This window comes from Antechinus flavipes, chromosome 2, assembly GCF_016432865.1.
Source record: "Antechinus flavipes isolate AdamAnt ecotype Samford, QLD, Australia chromosome 2, AdamAnt_v2, whole genome shotgun sequence".
NCBI lineage: Eukaryota > Metazoa > Chordata > Mammalia > Dasyuromorphia > Dasyuridae > Antechinus > Antechinus flavipes.
This window is the reverse complement of record NC_067399.1, coordinates 384,797,009-384,815,166: the sequence shown is the minus strand read 5'-3', so window position 1 is coordinate 384,815,166 and position 18,158 is coordinate 384,797,009. Positions and strand designations below refer to the sequence as shown.

General features: G+C 33.1%; 1 protein-coding gene across 1 annotated transcript in view; it reads right to left on the bottom strand.

Annotated features, from left to right (window-relative positions):
* Positions 1 to 18,158, bottom strand: part of SYNE3 (spectrin repeat containing nuclear envelope family member 3) — a 206,549-nt gene that overhangs the window by 117,568 nt on the left and 70,823 nt on the right. The window contains exon 6 of the mRNA XM_051978431.1: positions 10,784 to 10,941. Within this exon, the coding sequence (XP_051834391.1) occupies positions 10,784 to 10,927 (144 nt within the window). The 5' untranslated portion in view covers positions 10,928 to 10,941. The remainder of the gene's footprint in view (positions 1 to 10,783; positions 10,942 to 18,158) is intronic.

Sequence of the window (18,158 nt, the reverse complement as noted above, 5' to 3'; positions counted from 1 at the left end):
TCTTTTTTAACCTTTCCTCTTTCTATTACTTCTGAGATTTCTGAATTAGGGGAGCTTTTAACTTATATAATTGTTGTGTGGTAAGGGGCAGATATTCTAGGATATATCTTATCCTGCCATTTTCCTAAGATTCCTCCTCCTAATTCATTCTTCTTTGCTACCATTTGTTTTTCTTCTGTACCACATGAGATAATAGGTCAGTCAAGTAATGAGAGCAAGAAATATCTGTGGTCTATTTGTGTGTTTTACTAGTATCCTTGTGATTTTAAGAAAAACTAAAGAAGGTACTTAATATATTCAATGGACTCTCTTGACAGATTTAAGGACATGAACAAGAATGGCATAAAGTGAACATCAATGGATAGGTTATGATGTTTTTTGGTATAAATATTCACTTTGATAAGATCACAGATCCATTTGAGTGCCAGGTATAACATATAGGTATAGATGATATGTGGCTGTCTGTACCTATAATATAATGGTTCTGTATATAATGGACAGCGAGGTGGTACAGTAGATAAAGTGTCAGACCTAAAGTATGAAAGGCTTCTGAGTTCAATCAAGCCTCATTCACTTACTATCTGTTTAATCTGCTTTACCTCACTCAGTTTGTACATCTATAAAATGAGTTGGAGAAGAAAATGGCAAATCACTCCAATATCTCTGCCAAAAAAACCCAAAACACTCAAATGGGATCACAAAAAGTTAGATACAACTGCAAAGACTGAACAACAGCGACAGCACATGTAATACATACAAATATACATATACTTTAGTTCCCAATAAATTTTAGCTAGCACTAAAGAAGGCAAATTCAGGAATAGTGGTTAGACCAGATTGAAGCTACACAATCCTTTAAATATTGCAGAAAGGTAGCTTATGAAGAAGACACCCAAAGAAAAAAAAGTGGAAAACTTAGAAACAACAAAGACATCTTAAAGAGGAAGTCAAGAGAAAATAAATAACTACTAATTAATGTCTACTTTTTTATCTTTATAAAATCTTTATGAAAATCCATATATATAAATGGAGAAAGAATGAGAGAGAGGATAATAACATAATAAGAACAGCAATCATTTAACTTTTAAACTTTCTTTTTCTTTTTCTTTTTTTTTTTTTTTTGACTATTTTCTTTTGCAACATGCCTACTATGGAAATATATTTTGCATGACTTCACATATATAACTGATATCAAATTGCTTGCTTTCTCAAGGAGGTTAAAGGAGTGGAAGGGAGACAGAATTTGGAACTCAAAATTTTAAAAAATAAAAATTAAAGAAATTACATGCAATTGTTATTTAATGAAATAAATAACATATTTACAAAATATATAAAGCTTTATGTCACATATTATGTAATATGAAGTTCTGAGATTGGCAAAACATTGTACATATATTATCATTTGTTTTAATTTATATTTGATGAAAATGAATGAAGGGAACAGATAAGGTTTTATAAACAATATTCTATAATAGAACACATTTTTGCACAACTGACAATAAGGAATAAAGAATATAAGATCCTGTATTTTGTTTGTTGATTGCAAATAAATAAATAAATTGGTTCATAGAACCAAATATAGTATATAAAAACTCTTCCCCAATAAAGTGTCAGTCATGCATACGTTAATATGAAATTCTAAGATAATCAAAACTATTCAGTGACCCTAAAATTAATAATATCAAATAAACTTTCAGGGAGGTACATGTGTTCCTACAGAGTTTGCCACTATCATGAAGGATGTCCTATATGATGTCCAAATAAAGAATAGATTCCCTACAGTTGGCAAGGTCATCCAGATGTTTTTCTCTGTAGAAGATATTGCATTAATTACCTTAAACCACAATTTTGTGGTTTTGTGGTACAAAATTGAAAAGAAGGAAAAAAGTAGGTTAGATGCCATTCAAAAAATGAAAAGTGCTTTTGATGATCCCAGCTTGTTCCCTGGAGTAAAAAATAAAAATTAATACTCTTTTCCCTTGGCAATACCATATATTTCCTTGTTGGGGACAACACAATGTCCAAAGAATCTAAATTGTAAGTGAACCAAAGAACAATGGAAAAACCTATATTGGATGCACAGTATATTTTTAATTATGCATAAGAAGTGTCCCAGAGGATATCACAGAAAGAATTTATGATAAGAAAAAGACTGAAAAGTAAACGTTAGAGACAGCATGTTGGTAGCCTAAATGCTACACTTTAGAGACTCCTAAAGCAGAGATTCTCAACCTGGTATCTATGAATTTTTTTTTAAAAAGGTAACTAAATTTCAACATAATTGGTTTTCCTTTGAAATCCTATTAATTTATTTTATGCATTGAAAAATATTATTCTGAGAAAAGAACTAAAAGCTTCATCAGATTGATAAAGGGATCTATGATTTTAAAAAGATTACTCTCTTCTAGAGGAAAGCTTCCAATATTTTGGATAAACCTTCTATAGAGAATGTATGGATATTGTGGATAAGAATCTCATAGACACTTAGCAAGAATGGGTTGCAATTGATATCAATGGAAAGGATCATCCTCAACTTGAAGATGAGCAAAATGAGGCCCAGAAAGTTTAACCAATCTCTCCAGACATCATTAAGACCATGAATCCACTGAAATATTTGGTATGTACAATCCTGACATGCAGCAACATATGGGTTTACAGAACAATTCCAAATTGCTACCACAAAGCCTCTCTTGTCCCTTCCCTATAAAACTATTTGGTCTGTTATCTCAAAGTGATTTTATAGAAGGTAGCCTCTAGAATTGTTCTCATAAGAGAAAAGCTAAACAGGAAAATCTCTCTGTGTTAAGGGGGTTACAATGCTTGAAAAAGACATGTGGGGAATTCCTAAAACATTACTCTGGACTGTTCCAAACTTTTGAATATCAGCATTATGCAAAATCCCATTCAATCCTAAGTTCTATAGTTTCCTTGTTGCTTTCCTGATATTCCTCTCCTTCACTGAAAGCAAAAACTATCTTCCTGAATCAAACATAACACATTTTTAAACTAATAGACATTGCACGTGTATTAGAGTTATCTGTATATGTTTTATCCTCCTACTAGATTGCAATATCCAGGAAGACAAGAATACTATCTTATCTTGTCCAAGTCATTTAATTTTTCTAATTCTGTAAAATGAGAGCATCAAACTAAATTATCTCAAAGGTCACTTTAGTTCTACGTCCTAAAATCTTGTGGTTTAAACTTAGTATTTTTTCTAGAGTCTAGCTCAGAGCTTCATATAAAGCACATGTTTAATAAATGCTTGTGAATGAATGTTTTGGCAGCCTCCCCAGCAGCCTAATTTATACTCAAAGAACAGTTTGGGAAACAGAAAAGTCTGAAGTTGTAAAACAAAGAAGAAATTAAACACACCTACCTATTCCTAGTACAAGCACAGATGGCACACCCCTTCATCAACACACCCTTGCTAGAAGGCTGATTTTCAGACTTACTTTCTTCAAAGGGTTCTCAGATCTCCTAAGTCTTAATGAGTTATGAAAGTGCCTGTAGGACTAAATAATAAAAATCTGTAGAACTCTGGGGCACTATATTCACTTTCCTTATAAGTATTCTTCCCTGAAGGAGAGAATAATGTGTTACTTTGTTTATGCAAAGAAGGAAAGGGAAGGATACTAATAAAAATGTGATCCAGAGAAGAAAATAAAAATTCTGCATCTTAACTTTAGATTTCTTGTTGGTTTATTTTTTTCTCAAAACTCAGAAAAATAGTCATTAAAGAACCAGATTAACCAGAAATTCATTTTCTAAGGAGTGAATTCTACTCTTTTTTCCCAGCGCCAAAAACTATTCTCTTTGCCCGTGTAGTTTTTTTAAACTAGTAAATTAGCACGAAATGTCATGGGGAAGTATGGAGCCAACTGGCAAGGAATCACTTGGAAAATGATATATACATAGTATGTATGGGCAAGGATGCTTATATTTAAACCATCCAATGAGGGAGCAAGTTGAGACTCAGACATCCAGCTTGAAGCAGGAGATTCTACTCCCCCGCTTCCCCAAAAAAATACTGAAAAGGAGGGGAACTTGACTTTAGACTTCAGGGGAACTTCAAAAGTTGTAATAAGAGCTTTGAAGACATATCCCTTGAACCTTTAGGAATATACAGAAACTGAATGGCTATAAGGGATGGCAAAAATCAGTCCTAGAATCTCAGAGTTGGAAGGGATATATATCAGTAATCATCCAGTCAATAAACAATGTAGGGATACTATTTAGGAAATATTGTGAATGTTCACTCAGTCTGTGCATTAATACTTTCATGGTGGGGGAATTCCTTACCTTGAGGTAACACTTTCCATTTAGGGCCAGGAGAGAATCTTCATAGGAATGAATCAAAATCTGTCTTTACCCTAACTTCTACTTATTGCTCTTAGTTCTGCCTTCTCAAGGCAAGTATAACAAATCTTAATTCCTTTTCTGTATATGCCTTTCAGATATTTGAAGACAGTTAGATGTAGGGATGTACTAAGGCCAGCTTGCATAGCTCAGAAGAGTCAATTAAAAAATTTGCAGTGTGAGCATTTATATCCCAGAAGTCAGCGACTGTTACAAATCACAGCTTGATTTATTGTTTTGATTTCTAGACTTAAGAAAGTATTAATAATGTAGATTAAACTTAAAAGTGTATCTTGTAGTACATTATTTTTTTCCAGAGAGCCTATTATTTACCAATACACCCCTGGTAAACTACCCATAAATCTATTCTTCCAATTAAGAATCCCTAGTTTCTTTAACTGAAATGGTTTCCAATTCTTTAATGATACTAATTGCTGTCAAAAATACTGCCCCACAATTCCAATAGATTTGTGAATGGAATAATGTGATGGAACTTGTGATGGATAATTCTGCTTTTGCTTTCTCTGTGTATATGGTTTTCTCATCTATAAAATACTAGGTTTGGACCGGATGACCACTAACATCCTTTCCAGTTCTAAATTTTTGATTCAGGACACTCAGGCTTTGAATGGCCTTGTCTAAAGAAATAAGTTTCATAGCTAATATATGAATCCAGATCTTCTGATGCCAAACTCTACACTCTGCTGCCTTGGACAAATGATTTGATCTCTTTAATTGTAACCATCAATTTTCTCATCCATAGAATAAAGATAATTTTTGTACTGACAACCTTATTATATAATCTTGAAGATCAAGGAAAATAATTTATGAAAAGATTTTGTTAAGGAATGACTTTCTGAGCTACTATTATAATCTAAATAATTGATATCAAGAAAGAACTTTTAAAAATTTAATAGGCAGGCACATAATTATAAGTTTCCCATTTACTAAAAGCTGATTAACCACTTATTGGGAATATTATAGAACAAATTCATGCTTTTGGCAGATTAGACTAAACTAGATGGCACCTGAGATTTTGTATTATTCTATATCTAGGTCCCAATTCAAGATGAAAGTAGATTTATGGGAAAACATAACTGACTCTATTTTTCCCTATATTTATGTTATAATACATTTTTTTTCTTTCTGAATGAAGCTTCTTTGCCAAATACACAGTCTCTTTCATTACAACCCTTCTTCTACTGTAAAAGAAAACGCAAACATTTTCAATATAATCAATATAAGAAAGAATTGCCCAGAAATTAAAACCACCTGAAAATATAATGGGCAGGTACAAAAATATAAGTTTCCCATTTCTAGAGGCATTTACTAAAAGCTGATTAACGACTTATTGGGAATATTCTAGAACAAATTCATACTTTTGGCAAATTAAACTAGACTAAATGGCACCTAAGATTTTATAATATTATATATTCTAGGTCCCAATTCATGGTGTTGAAAGTGGATTTATGGGAAAACATAATCGACTCTGTTTTGTCCAATATTCCTATATTATCTTATATTACATTTTTTTTGTCTTTTGAGTGAAGCTTCATTCATATTTACACAAAGTCTCTTTTATTACAACCCTTCCTCTATTGCAAAAGAAAAGTTAAGCATTTTGAATGGTTCCAGGAATTTACTTCCCTTCTCTTATGCTAATTAATTAAGCTAAAAAAAAAAAAAAGCTTATTTTCTTTGGTCTGGTGTAAACAGCTTTACAAAACAGCACTTTTTTTTCCCCTTAAGATGGAAGCATCTTTTTTTTTTTTTTAAATAATTTTTTATTGATAGAACGCATTCCAGGGTAATTTTTTACAGCATTATCCCTTGCATTCATTTCTGTTCCAATTTTTCCCCTCCCTCCCTCCACCCCTTCCCCCCAGATGGCAAGAGTCTTTTACATGTTCAATGGGTTGCAGTATATCCTAGATACAATATATGTGTGCAGAACCAAACAATTTTCTTGTTGCACAGGGAGAATTGAATTCAGAAGGTATAAATAACCCGGGAGGAAAAACATAAATGCAAGCAGTTTATATTCATTTCCAGTGTTCTTTCTCTGGGTGTAGCTGCTTCTGTCCATCTTTGATCAATTAAGGCTCTCTTTATCAAAGAGGTCCACTTCCATCAGAATACATCCTCAAACAGTATCGTTGTTGAGGTATATAATGATCTCCTGGTTCTGCTCATTTCACTCAGCATCAGTTCATGTAAGTCTCTCCAGTCCTCTCTGTATTCATCCTGCTGGTCGTTCCTTACAGAACAATAATATTCCATAGCGTTCATATACCACAATTTACTCAACCATTCTCCAATTGATGGACATCCTTTCATTTTCCAGCTTCTAGCCACTACAAACAGAGCTGCCACAAACATTTTGGCACATACAGGTCCCTTTCCTTTCTTTAGTATCTCTTTGGGGTATAAGCCCAGTAGAAACACTGCTGGATCAAAGGGTATGCACAGCTTGATAACTTTTTGAGCATAGTTCCAAATTGCTCTCCAGAATGGCTGGATGTGTTCACAATTCCACCAACAATGTATCAGTGTCCCTGTTTTCCCACATCGCCTCCAACATTCCCCATTATCTTTCCCTGTCATTCTAGCCAATCTGACAGGTGTGTAGTGGTATCTCAGAGTTGTCTTAATTTGCATTTCTCTGATTAATAATGATTTGGAGCATATTTTCATATGTCTATAAATAGTTTCAATTTCTTCGTCTGAGAATTGTCTGTTCATATCCTTTGACCATTTATCAATTGGAGAATGGTTTGATTTCTTATAGATTAGGGTCAGTTCTCTATATATTTTGGAAATGAGGCCTTTATCAGAACCTTTGATTGTAAAAATGTTTTCCCAGTTTATTGTTTCCCTTCTAATCTTGTTTGCATTTGTTTTGTTTGTACAAAAACTTTTCAATTTGATATAATCAAAATTTTTTATGTTGTGGTCAATAGTGATCTCTAGTTCTTCTTTGGTCATAAATTCCTCCCTCTTCCACAGGTCTGACAGGTAAACTATCCTATGCTCTTCCAATTTATTTATAATCTCATTCTTTATGCCTAGGTCATAAACCCAATTTGACCTTATCTTGATGTACGGTGTTAAGTGTGGGTCAATGCCTAGTTTCTGCCATACTGATTTCCAATTTTCCCAGCAATTTTTGTCAAATAATGCATTCTTATCCCAGAAACTGGTGTCTTTGGGAAGATGGAAGCATCTTAATAAGAATCTCTTCATGCCTTTGTTCCGCCTGATCTTACTAGAAATTGCTTTATAAGAAAGATTTTCTCTCATATTATAGTCTTTGGGTCATATATAAAAACATATAAATATATGTGTGTATATATACAGATATATATGTATGTATGTATCTGATTATATACATGCATTATATACTTTCACAAAAGTATATATGAATATATTTAAAGTATATATGTATATAAAAATATATAAATATGTATATATGTGTGCACATATATACATACAGAGTGAAGTGAGTAGAATCAAAACAATTGTATGACCCCAGGAATGTGAAGAGAAGCTTTGAAAAATGTCAGCGCTTTTTCTGAAGCAACTGAAGTATCTCCTAACTCTTAGGTGACAGACAAGATATATCTTGATTTATCTCTTGATCTGTTTGATTGATCAAACATATTTATTATAGAGTGGATGTTCTACTTAGAAGGCAAAGAAAGAATTTGTGGGCATTGACCAATATGGAGAAAATAAGAAGACCAATAAAACATTTTAAAAGTTAAAATTAAAACAATTCTAGCCTAGAACTTTTGAAAAACGTCTGTTTCCTCAAAACATAAGCCTGATTTGAAAAGATCATTAGACTACAGAAATCACTAATATACATAAGGAATTATTTTACTCAACTATAAATAATTTCGAAGCATATTTAATTAGTTATATTGGTAAATAGTGAGTTTCTAGCAAATAATTTAAAATCTAATTTTAAAAACCATAGACTTAGAATACCAGTCTTTTTTCCTGATGTCCAAAGCATGAACTCCTAATTAAATATGATCCTCATAAAAAGGGAAAGAAAACAAAACAAATAAAACAACGATAACTGTGAAGATTAAAAAAATAAACAAAAACATGATCTTGTGGTCTTTGGCTAAATGGATATGCCATTTGATAGACCCCCTACACCCATTTTTTAATTTCAAAATGAGGAGTATATAACTATATAAATTTTGCAAGTTTTGCTCCAGGACTCCTTTTTTAACCAGCATTTTTCTTTCCCCAGTCTAGCAATGTATGTGACAATGTATGAAAATCTGCCAGATGCTAGAAAACTTATTCCATTGTACTCACCGCATTCATCCAAAAATGTGTGAGCTCTATTAGGCTAATAAACTTAAATTAAGAGGGAAAGGACACATAGAGTTTCTTGAAGTTAGACTATAGGATACAAAATTATTGAGAACGAGACAAACAGGGAGCACAATAGACTATTCCACAGTCAGATGAATTGGGGCTTCTTTCCTTAATAAATTCCAATTCTATCTTTCATTCTGTTTGTAACATTTTTGGATGATACAGCATGATATAAAGGAAAGAGCACTGAAGTGAGAGAACCTGAACTCTAGGCCTACAACATTATCACTTACATAGCCAGCATAATAATCACAGTATTTTAATGTAATAGACATTTAATTAATGTTTGTTAAATTGAACCAAATAATAATAACTAATAATAGCTAATAGAGAATTTAACAAGTTTGCAAAGTGCTTTATAAATATTTCATTTGATCCTCACCACAACCTTTAGGAGATAAATGCTGTTATTGTCTTTATTTCATATAGGAAGAAACTGAGACAGAGACAAGTTAACTGACTTGCTCAGGGCTTCATAGCTAGTAGATATTTGAAAGAAGATTTGAACTCAGGTCTTTCTAATTAGAGGTCCAGCTCTCTATCCACTATTCCACTAGGCTACCTAAATCTACCACTACCAAGGGAATACTGTTTCCAGAGCATTCAGGAGAATGATACAGGGTTTCCAAGGAATGTGATGTTTTTCCATTCAATGGTTTCATTGTATAGCAATGCTTCAGATGTAATAAATATAGAACAATAGACTGAGAATCAGCCAGTGGTATAGCAATAAAAATTTAACAATTATCTCTCGAGGGGGAAAAAAAAAAAAAATATATATATATATATATATATATATACACATTTTTATTTAGTTTAATCTGCATTACTTATTAACATTTTCTTTATTTTTGCTAGATCTACCAATTAAAAAAAATAATGAATCAATCCAGGATTTGTAGCATTTGCTAATTTAAATGCTCACAATGAAAATCTAAAAATCAATTGATATTAGCTGGCTGTAGCACAGCTCTGTAACAAGCAGACTTGGGTTTGAGTCCCTGACTTGCTGTGTGATCTTGAGAAGGGATAAGCATATATATGGCACTTACTATGTACTTGTGCTAAACATTTTCGAAATATTGTATTTTTTGATCCACTTGTGTTAAGTATTTCCCAAATATTATCTTATTTGATCCATTCAACAACCCTAAAGTAGGTGCTGCTACTATTTTCATATTATATTTTTTAGGAAACTGAGAATAAATAATTTACCAAAGGTCACATAACTAGTAAGTATCTGAGGCAGGATTGACTCCAGATTCAACACCGTAAATACAACATCCCCTAACTGGACTAAGGAAAGCCTTTCTGTTACTGAGCCTTTTCCTCATCTGTAGAATGATTTGGTTGAACTTAATGATTCCAAAAGTCTCTTACACTTCTAACAATCTATGATTCTCTAAGCCTATGCTTTCTTCCTCATCCAAATTAATTACAACAATAAGTATTCATTCCATAGAATATCATCATAATGCCAGAGTATGTTCTGAATCATCAAAGAAAGATACTATTATATATTCTTTCTTAGAATTCCTTTGTTAAGTATAATTTATTCTATCATATGCCTGTGAAAACTGGCAACCAACATATAATATATATAGGAATTTTTAATTCAAAGACTTTTGATTCACTTAAATCCTATTCCCTAATCACAGTTCCCTAACTCCGATGGACTGAATTTATGATTTGTTTTATTACCATGTTATCATTGAAAGAGACTATCAGTCTATCAAGAAGATGATAATTCCATTTCCTAAACAGAACCACTGTTGAGCTACAATTTTTTATCACAGAGATCAATACATCTAGGAGATATATTGTAGATTATCTTGCTCAATTTATTCATTTTACAGGTGAAGAAATTGAGACCTAGAGAGAAGTGACTTCTCCTATATTACAGAGTAAATTAGTGGCAGAACCAGGATTAGAACCAAGCTTTTTTGTTTCTTAATCACCCCCAAGCCATAATTATTGTGTTAAGGAGCTGTTTGTGATGTCTTAGATAGGAACCCAAGTCTCAACATACCTCTGTTTCTCTTAGTCTGGCTTCTAGGGCAGCTCGAGGGCCTTGAGTGTTGTCATTAACCTGTAGTCGCTCCTGAACAGCCTTCATCCACTCTTGGGCACTCTCTACACTGCTATCAAACTCATCCTGGGGCTGCTGAGTCATGGCATCTGTAGAACCTGGAGTAAGTGTTTAAGATGAGCAAGAGGGTAAGAATACTCAGAACTATAAGAAAGGATTGGATTACACAAAACTACCAAAGTCTGAGGAGAAAGAAATCCAAGAGAATATAATCTAATGATTATGAAACAATAAACTTAATTTCTGATTTTTGGCAAAATTCTGGGACTTTCTATTTAAGAATTTGTTAATGGATATTTAAAAAAAGAAAACAATAATCACCAAGAACAGAGACATCAATAACAGGTCATGACTAGTTAACCTCATTTCCTTTTTTGACATTTTCTAGACTGAGGGATTACTCAAACACTGAGACATAGTTTGCCTAGATTTCAGCAAAACACTGACAAAATTGCTGATGCTATCTTTGTGGATGAGATTAAAAACGTGCATGAGATGATAAGACATTTAAGTGGATTTGGGAATCGGTTGAATGACTAAAGTCATGAATGCTAACTAGTGAATCAAAGTCAATGTAGAGGGAGGACTTAATGGATTCCCGTGGGATCTGTTTGGTCATGGGCTATTCAACTTTTTTTTGTCAAGCTTGGATTAAGGAATAAATACAATGCTTATCAAATTTGCAGATGTTGCAAACTGAGAGGGATAGCTGACATGTGAGTTAAGAGTTGGGATCTAAAAAAGAAAAGATCACAATAGGTTAGAGCACTGAGCAGGAGGGAGCTGATCAATGCCTAACCAATGGCTCTGGGAGTGGTAGAGAGAAAGGGAAAGTTTATGTCTAATTGGACTTTTAAATTTAATCTGAGTTATTAACATTTTTTCAATCAGTAATAAGTATAGATAACAAAACAATAAATAAAGCTTTGATTTATAACATTTGTTAATTTACAAGGTATAAATAGTCACATTCACAATAAGCACCATTGACACTGAGCCAAATGTAAAGTGACTGTTTAATACAAATAATTGTAAAATCCTACACATGGATTCAAAAAGTTAATTTAACAATTAAGAGTGTGGTTAGACAATATTCACCTGTGCAAATTAGCCATTTATATATGATACATATAAGAACTTTATATTACAAGACAGGGGATATTAATGGACTTTAAAGTTTAAAATGAGTCAAAAGTATAATATGGTACCATAAAAAACTAGCAAGATCTTAGGCTAAATTAATAGAAGCACAAAATCTAGAACAAGGGTACTATGAATAGTATAATATTTTGTCTTGGTTCAAGCACATATGGATTTTTATGTTTTAATTCTTTCAACCAGTTCTTACATGACAGATCATAAAATACTGAGAAGTATCTATCAACTCAAGTCAACAAACATTTATTAAATGTCTATTATGTGAAAGGTTCCAGTACTTCTTGATACCATCCAATTAGTCAAAAATATACTCCCAAAATACACTGCCCAGAACTGGATAGAGTATAACAGATATTGTCTCCCCTAATTAGGTAGCAGAATAATCTTTTGGGGAAGGGCTCCCTAGCTGCCAGGAAAAAAAAAATATCCAGATCAAACAATCAGTAATGAATCTTTCTGCCCAGGGTAAAAGCAAAGCTTAAAGAGAACATTTAATTTTGCTCAAAGGATTCAAAGTAGGCACTGGAAATAGAAGTTCCATTTTCATCTATCAAGGGGAGGTTTCCAGATTTGAGAAGCTAAGTGAGAGTAGAATTCTCGAAAGGCTGAAATATAATAAATTCCTTTTCGATAATAAAATTTAGATTTCAGGAAGGCAGAAAGGCAGAGGTGAGTGAAATCTAATAAGTGCTTCCAATTCAATAAAATTCAACAAGTATACATTAAATGCCTACTAGAAAGACCTAGATTGCATAGCGCTACCAGACTAAGTCTAAGGAGCAATTTGTTTCTCCTAAAATATGTTCCAGGGTCTGTGTTACAAAAACAGGATTTCAGTTCCCTAATAAACATCATAACTACCTAGATTATCATGTGTACCTCAAAAATAGGAGAAATGAGAGTGAGATAACTCCAAAAGAATTTTCCAGTTTGTGCTACTTGTTATTTAATTCTGGATGTTTTCAAGAAAGCATTTGAGGACAAAATACATACTAGGCATGTACTTCAGCAGAGTAAAATAGAAAAATAGGATGCACAGGCTCTGCATAATAGTGGAAAGAGCACATTAGTGTAAGTCAGGAGATTTGGATTCTAGGCCTGGCTCTCCCACTAACCTGCAGCACGAGTTTGCATGTGTTACTTTCCACCTCTAGGTCTCTGCTTCTCAATAAAGGGAGAGGTTTTGAACCAGGTAAATTCTAAATTAAATAAATATTCTAATGTTTATTCTGTAAATTCTCATCTAAATAGCCATTCAGCAAGTACTGATTAAGCACCATTGGTGTGCAGTGCTCATTTAGACTTTGTACCATTAAGTAAGCACAGACCCTAAGAAAAAGAGAAGATGAGAAAAGAATAAGTGAATTCAAAATTCACTGAGTTGAAAGATGACAGATGAGAAAACAAGAGAAAAGAGAGCTTGATTGTAACAGTCTCCTAGAACACAATGCACTGTGTCTGAAAGTTTGGCTTCCCAGTGTGTTTTTTAACTTTCAGAGTAGGGATCATTTTTCAAATGTCTTAATGTGCTCTTCTACGGTCACTCCCTTTTTCTTACTGCTTGGTTTGAGAGGAATGTTAGTCTGGAAAAGGTTTTAAATTGGTTCAGTGTGGCTGGAATTCCTTTCCTTGTCTATGACTTGCCTGATTTTCAGAATAGAAGCTTATAAGGAAGGAAAATAAGAGAGAAAAGGATCTTTAAGAATTCTAAATCACTTGACATTAGGAAGATCAATTTTTAATTATAGGAATAAATCAAGCTTTTTACAAGCTTCATTTGGAAATTCCTTCATTCCTTCATTTGGAAATGTTCCAATTTTTCATGTGCAGAATGATTCACAGACACTACAGTATGTCAGATTTTACACAAGGGATCCAGTGTGACTAACTGGAGTGACTAACTGGATTGGGGGAGGGAAAAAGGAGTGATCCTACATTATTCTTAGGCTACACAAAGAGAGCAGAAAGGAGGTAAAAAGCACTTAACTTTGGAGTCAGGAGAACTTGACAAATCAAGATTTCTCCATGTTTCAGAATCTTCATCCATATAATAAAGAGGTTATATGTAGTTGATCTTCAAGGTCAGAGATTCACTGAATTTGAGAGACAAGTGATATCACTGGCCATGTAGTCTAATCCCCATACTAAAGAAAAAATCATTATAACATATCAATGTGGATGTTCAACCTCAGTTTGAAGGAGATATTATGGATTGCATGACTTGGAGGTCTTTAAATTGAGACTGGGTATGCTTTAGTAGACATTACTTTAATATGTGTATTAGACTAGATGATTGCTGAGGTTCCTCATCCATTTCTTATTCTGTTGAGGAAACTAGAAATATTGGCCAGGAGAAGATTAAGGAGGAATGCAAGAGCTACCTTTAAATATCTGAAGGTCTCCCCAGTTGATAAATGTTTAAAACATATAAAGAAGCAATTCTCAAAAGAATAATTACAAACTCTTAACAACCATAAGAAATAATCTGAATCATGGATTAAAAGCCAGAATCCTACAATATGTTGTTTACAGGAAACACACCTGAAGCGGGGAGATACATGCAGGTTAAAGGTAAAAGGTTGGAGCAAAATCTACTATGCTTCAGGTGAAGTCAAAAAAGCAGGGGTAGCCATCTTGATCTCAGATCAAGCTAAAGCAAAAATTGATCTAATTAAAAGAGATAAGGAAGGGCACTATATCTTGCTAAAGGGTAGCATGGATAATGAAGCACTATCTATATTAAACATATATGCACCAAGTGGTGTAGCATCTAAATTCTTAAAAGAGAAATTAAGAGAGCTGCAAGAAGAAATAGACAGTAAAACTATAATAGTGGGAAATCTTAACCTTGCACTCTCAGAATTAGATAAATCAAACCACAAAATAAATAAGAAAGAAGTCAAAGAGGTAAATAGAATACTAGAAAAGTTAGATATGATAGATCTCTGGAGAAAATGTAATGGAGACAGAAAGGAATACACTTTCTTTTCAGCAGTTCATGGAACCTATACAAAAATTGACCATATATTAGGACATAAAAACCTCAAACTCAAATGCAGTAAGACAGAAATAGTAAATGCATCCTTTTCAGACCACGATGCAATGAAAATTACATTCAACAAAAAACCAGGGGGAAGTAGACCAAAAAATAATTGGAAACTAAATAATCTCATACTAAAGAATGATTGGGCGAAACAGCAAATCACAGACATAATTAATAACTTCACCCAAGAAAACGATAATAATGAGACATCATACCAAAATGTATGGGATGCAGCCAAAGTGGTAATAAGGGGAAATTTCATATCTCTAGAGGCCTATTTGTATAAAATAGAGAAAGAGAAGGTCAATGAATTGGGTTTGCAACTAAAAATGCTAGAAAAGGAACAAATTAAAAACCCCCAGTCAAACACTAAACTTGAAATTCTAAAAATAAAAGGAGAGATCAATTGAAAGTAAAAAAACTATTGAATTAATTAATAAAACTAAGAGTTGGTTCTATGAAAAAACCAACAAAATAGATAAACCCTTAGTAAATCTGATTAAAAAAAGGAAAGAGGAAAATCAAATTGTTAGTCTTAAAAAGGAAAAGGGAGAACTCACCACTAACGAAGAGGAAATTAGAGCAATAATTAGGAGTTACTTTGCCCAACTTTATGCCAATAAATTCGACAACTTAAATGAAATAGAAAAATACCTCCAAAAATATAGCTTGCCAAAACTAACAGAGGAAGAAGTAAATATCCTAAACAGTCCCATCTCAGAAAAAAAAATAGAACAAACTATCAATCAACTCCCTAAGAAAAAATCCCCAGGACCAGATGGATTTACATGTGAATTCTACCAAACATTTAAAGAACAATTAACTCCAATGCTAAATAAACTATTTGAAAAAATAGGGATTGAAGGAGTCCTACCAAACTCCTTTTATGACACAGACATGGTACTGATACCTAAACCAGGTAGGCTGAAAACAGAGAAAGAAAATTATAGACCAATCTCCCTAATGAATATTGATGCTAAAATCTTAAATAAAATATTAGCAAAAAGATTACAGAAAATCATCCCCAGGATAATACACTATGACCAAGTAGGATTTATACCAGGAATGCAGGGCTGGTTCAATATTAGGAAAACTATTAGCATAATTGACTATATCAATAACCAAACAAACAAAAACCATATGATCATCTCAATAGATGCAGAAAAAGCATTTGATAAAATCCAACATCCATTCCTAATAAAAACACTTGAGAGCATAGGAATAAATGGACTTTTCCTTAAAATAGTCAGGAGCATATATTTAAAACCATCAGTAAGCATCATATGCAATGGGGAAAAACTGGAACCTTTCCCAGTAAGATCTGGAGTGAAGCAAGGTTGCCCTCTATCACCATTATTATTTAATATCGTATTAGAAACACTAGCCTCGGCAATAAGAGTCGAGAAAGATATTAAAGGAATTAGAGTAGGCAATGAGGAAACCAAACTATCACTCTTTGCAGATGATATGATGGTATACCTAGAGAACCCCAGAGATTCTACTAAAAAGCTATTAGAAATAATTCATAATTTTAGCAAAGTAGCTGGCTACAAAATAAATCCCCATAAATCCTCAGCATTTTTATACATCACCAACAAAACCCAACAGCAAGAGATACAAAGAGAAATTCCATTCAGAATAACTGTTGATACCATAAAATATTTGGGAATCTATCTACCAAAGGAAAGTCAGGAATTATATGAACAAAATTATAAAAAAGTCTCCACACAAATAAAGTCAGACTTAAATAATTGGAAAAATATTAAGTGCTCTTGGATTGGCCAAGCGAACATAATAAAGATGACAATACTCCCTAAACTAATTTATTTATTTAGTGCTATACCAATCAGACTTCCAAGAAAATATTTTAATGATCTAGAAGAAATAACAACAAAATTCATATGGAACAATAAAAAGTCGAGAATCTCAAGGGAATTAATGAAAAAAAAAATCAAATGAAGGTGGCCTAGCTGTACCTGATCTAAAATTATATTATAAAGCAGCAGTCACCAAAACCATTTGGTATTGGCTAAGAAATAGATTAGTGGATCAGTGGAAAAGGTTAGGTTCACAAGACAGAATAGTCAACTATAGCAATCTAGTGTTTGACAAACCCAAAGCCCCTAACTTCTGGGAAAAGAATTCATTATTTGATAAAAACTGCTGGGATAATTGGAAATTAGTATGGCAGAAATTAAGCATGGACCCACACTTAACACCATATACCAAGATAAGATCAAAATGGGTCCATGACCTAGGCATAAAGAACGAGATTAGAAATAAATTAGAGGAACATAGAATAGTTTATCTCTCAGACTTGTGGAGGAGAAAGAAATTTGTGACCAAAGATGAACTAGAGACCATTACTGATCACAAAATAGAAAATTTTGATTACATCAAATTAAAAAGCCTTTGTACAAATAAAACTAATGCAAACAAGATTAGAAGGGAAGCAACAAACTGGGAAAACATTTTCACAGTTAAAGGTTCTGATAAAGGCCTCATTTCCAAAATATATAGAGAACTGACTCAAATTTATAAGAAATCAAGCCATTCTCCAATTGATAAATGGTCAAAGGATATGAACAGACAATTTTCAGAGGATGAAATTGAAACTATTACCACTCATATGAAAGAGTGTTCCAAATCATTATTGATCAGAGAAATGCAAATTAAGACAACTCTGAGATACCACTACACACCTGTCAGATTGGCTAAGATGACAGGAAAAAATAATGATGAATGTTGGAGGGGATGCGGGAAAACTAGGACACTGATGCATTGTTGGTGGAGTTGTGAACAAATCCAACCATTCTGGAGAGCAATCTGGAATTATGCCCAAAAAATTATCAAATTGTGCATACCCTTTGGTCCAGCAGTGTTTCTATTGGGCTTATATCCCAAAGAAATACTAAAGAAGGGAAAGGGACCTGTATGTGCCAAAATGTTTGTAGCAGCCCTGTTTGTAGTGGCCAGAAACTGGAAAATGAATGGATGCCCATCAATTGGAGAATGGCTGGGTAAATTGTGGTATATGAATGTTATGGAATATTATTGTTCTGTAAGAAATGACCAGCAGGATGAATACAGAGAGGACTGGCGAGACTTACATGA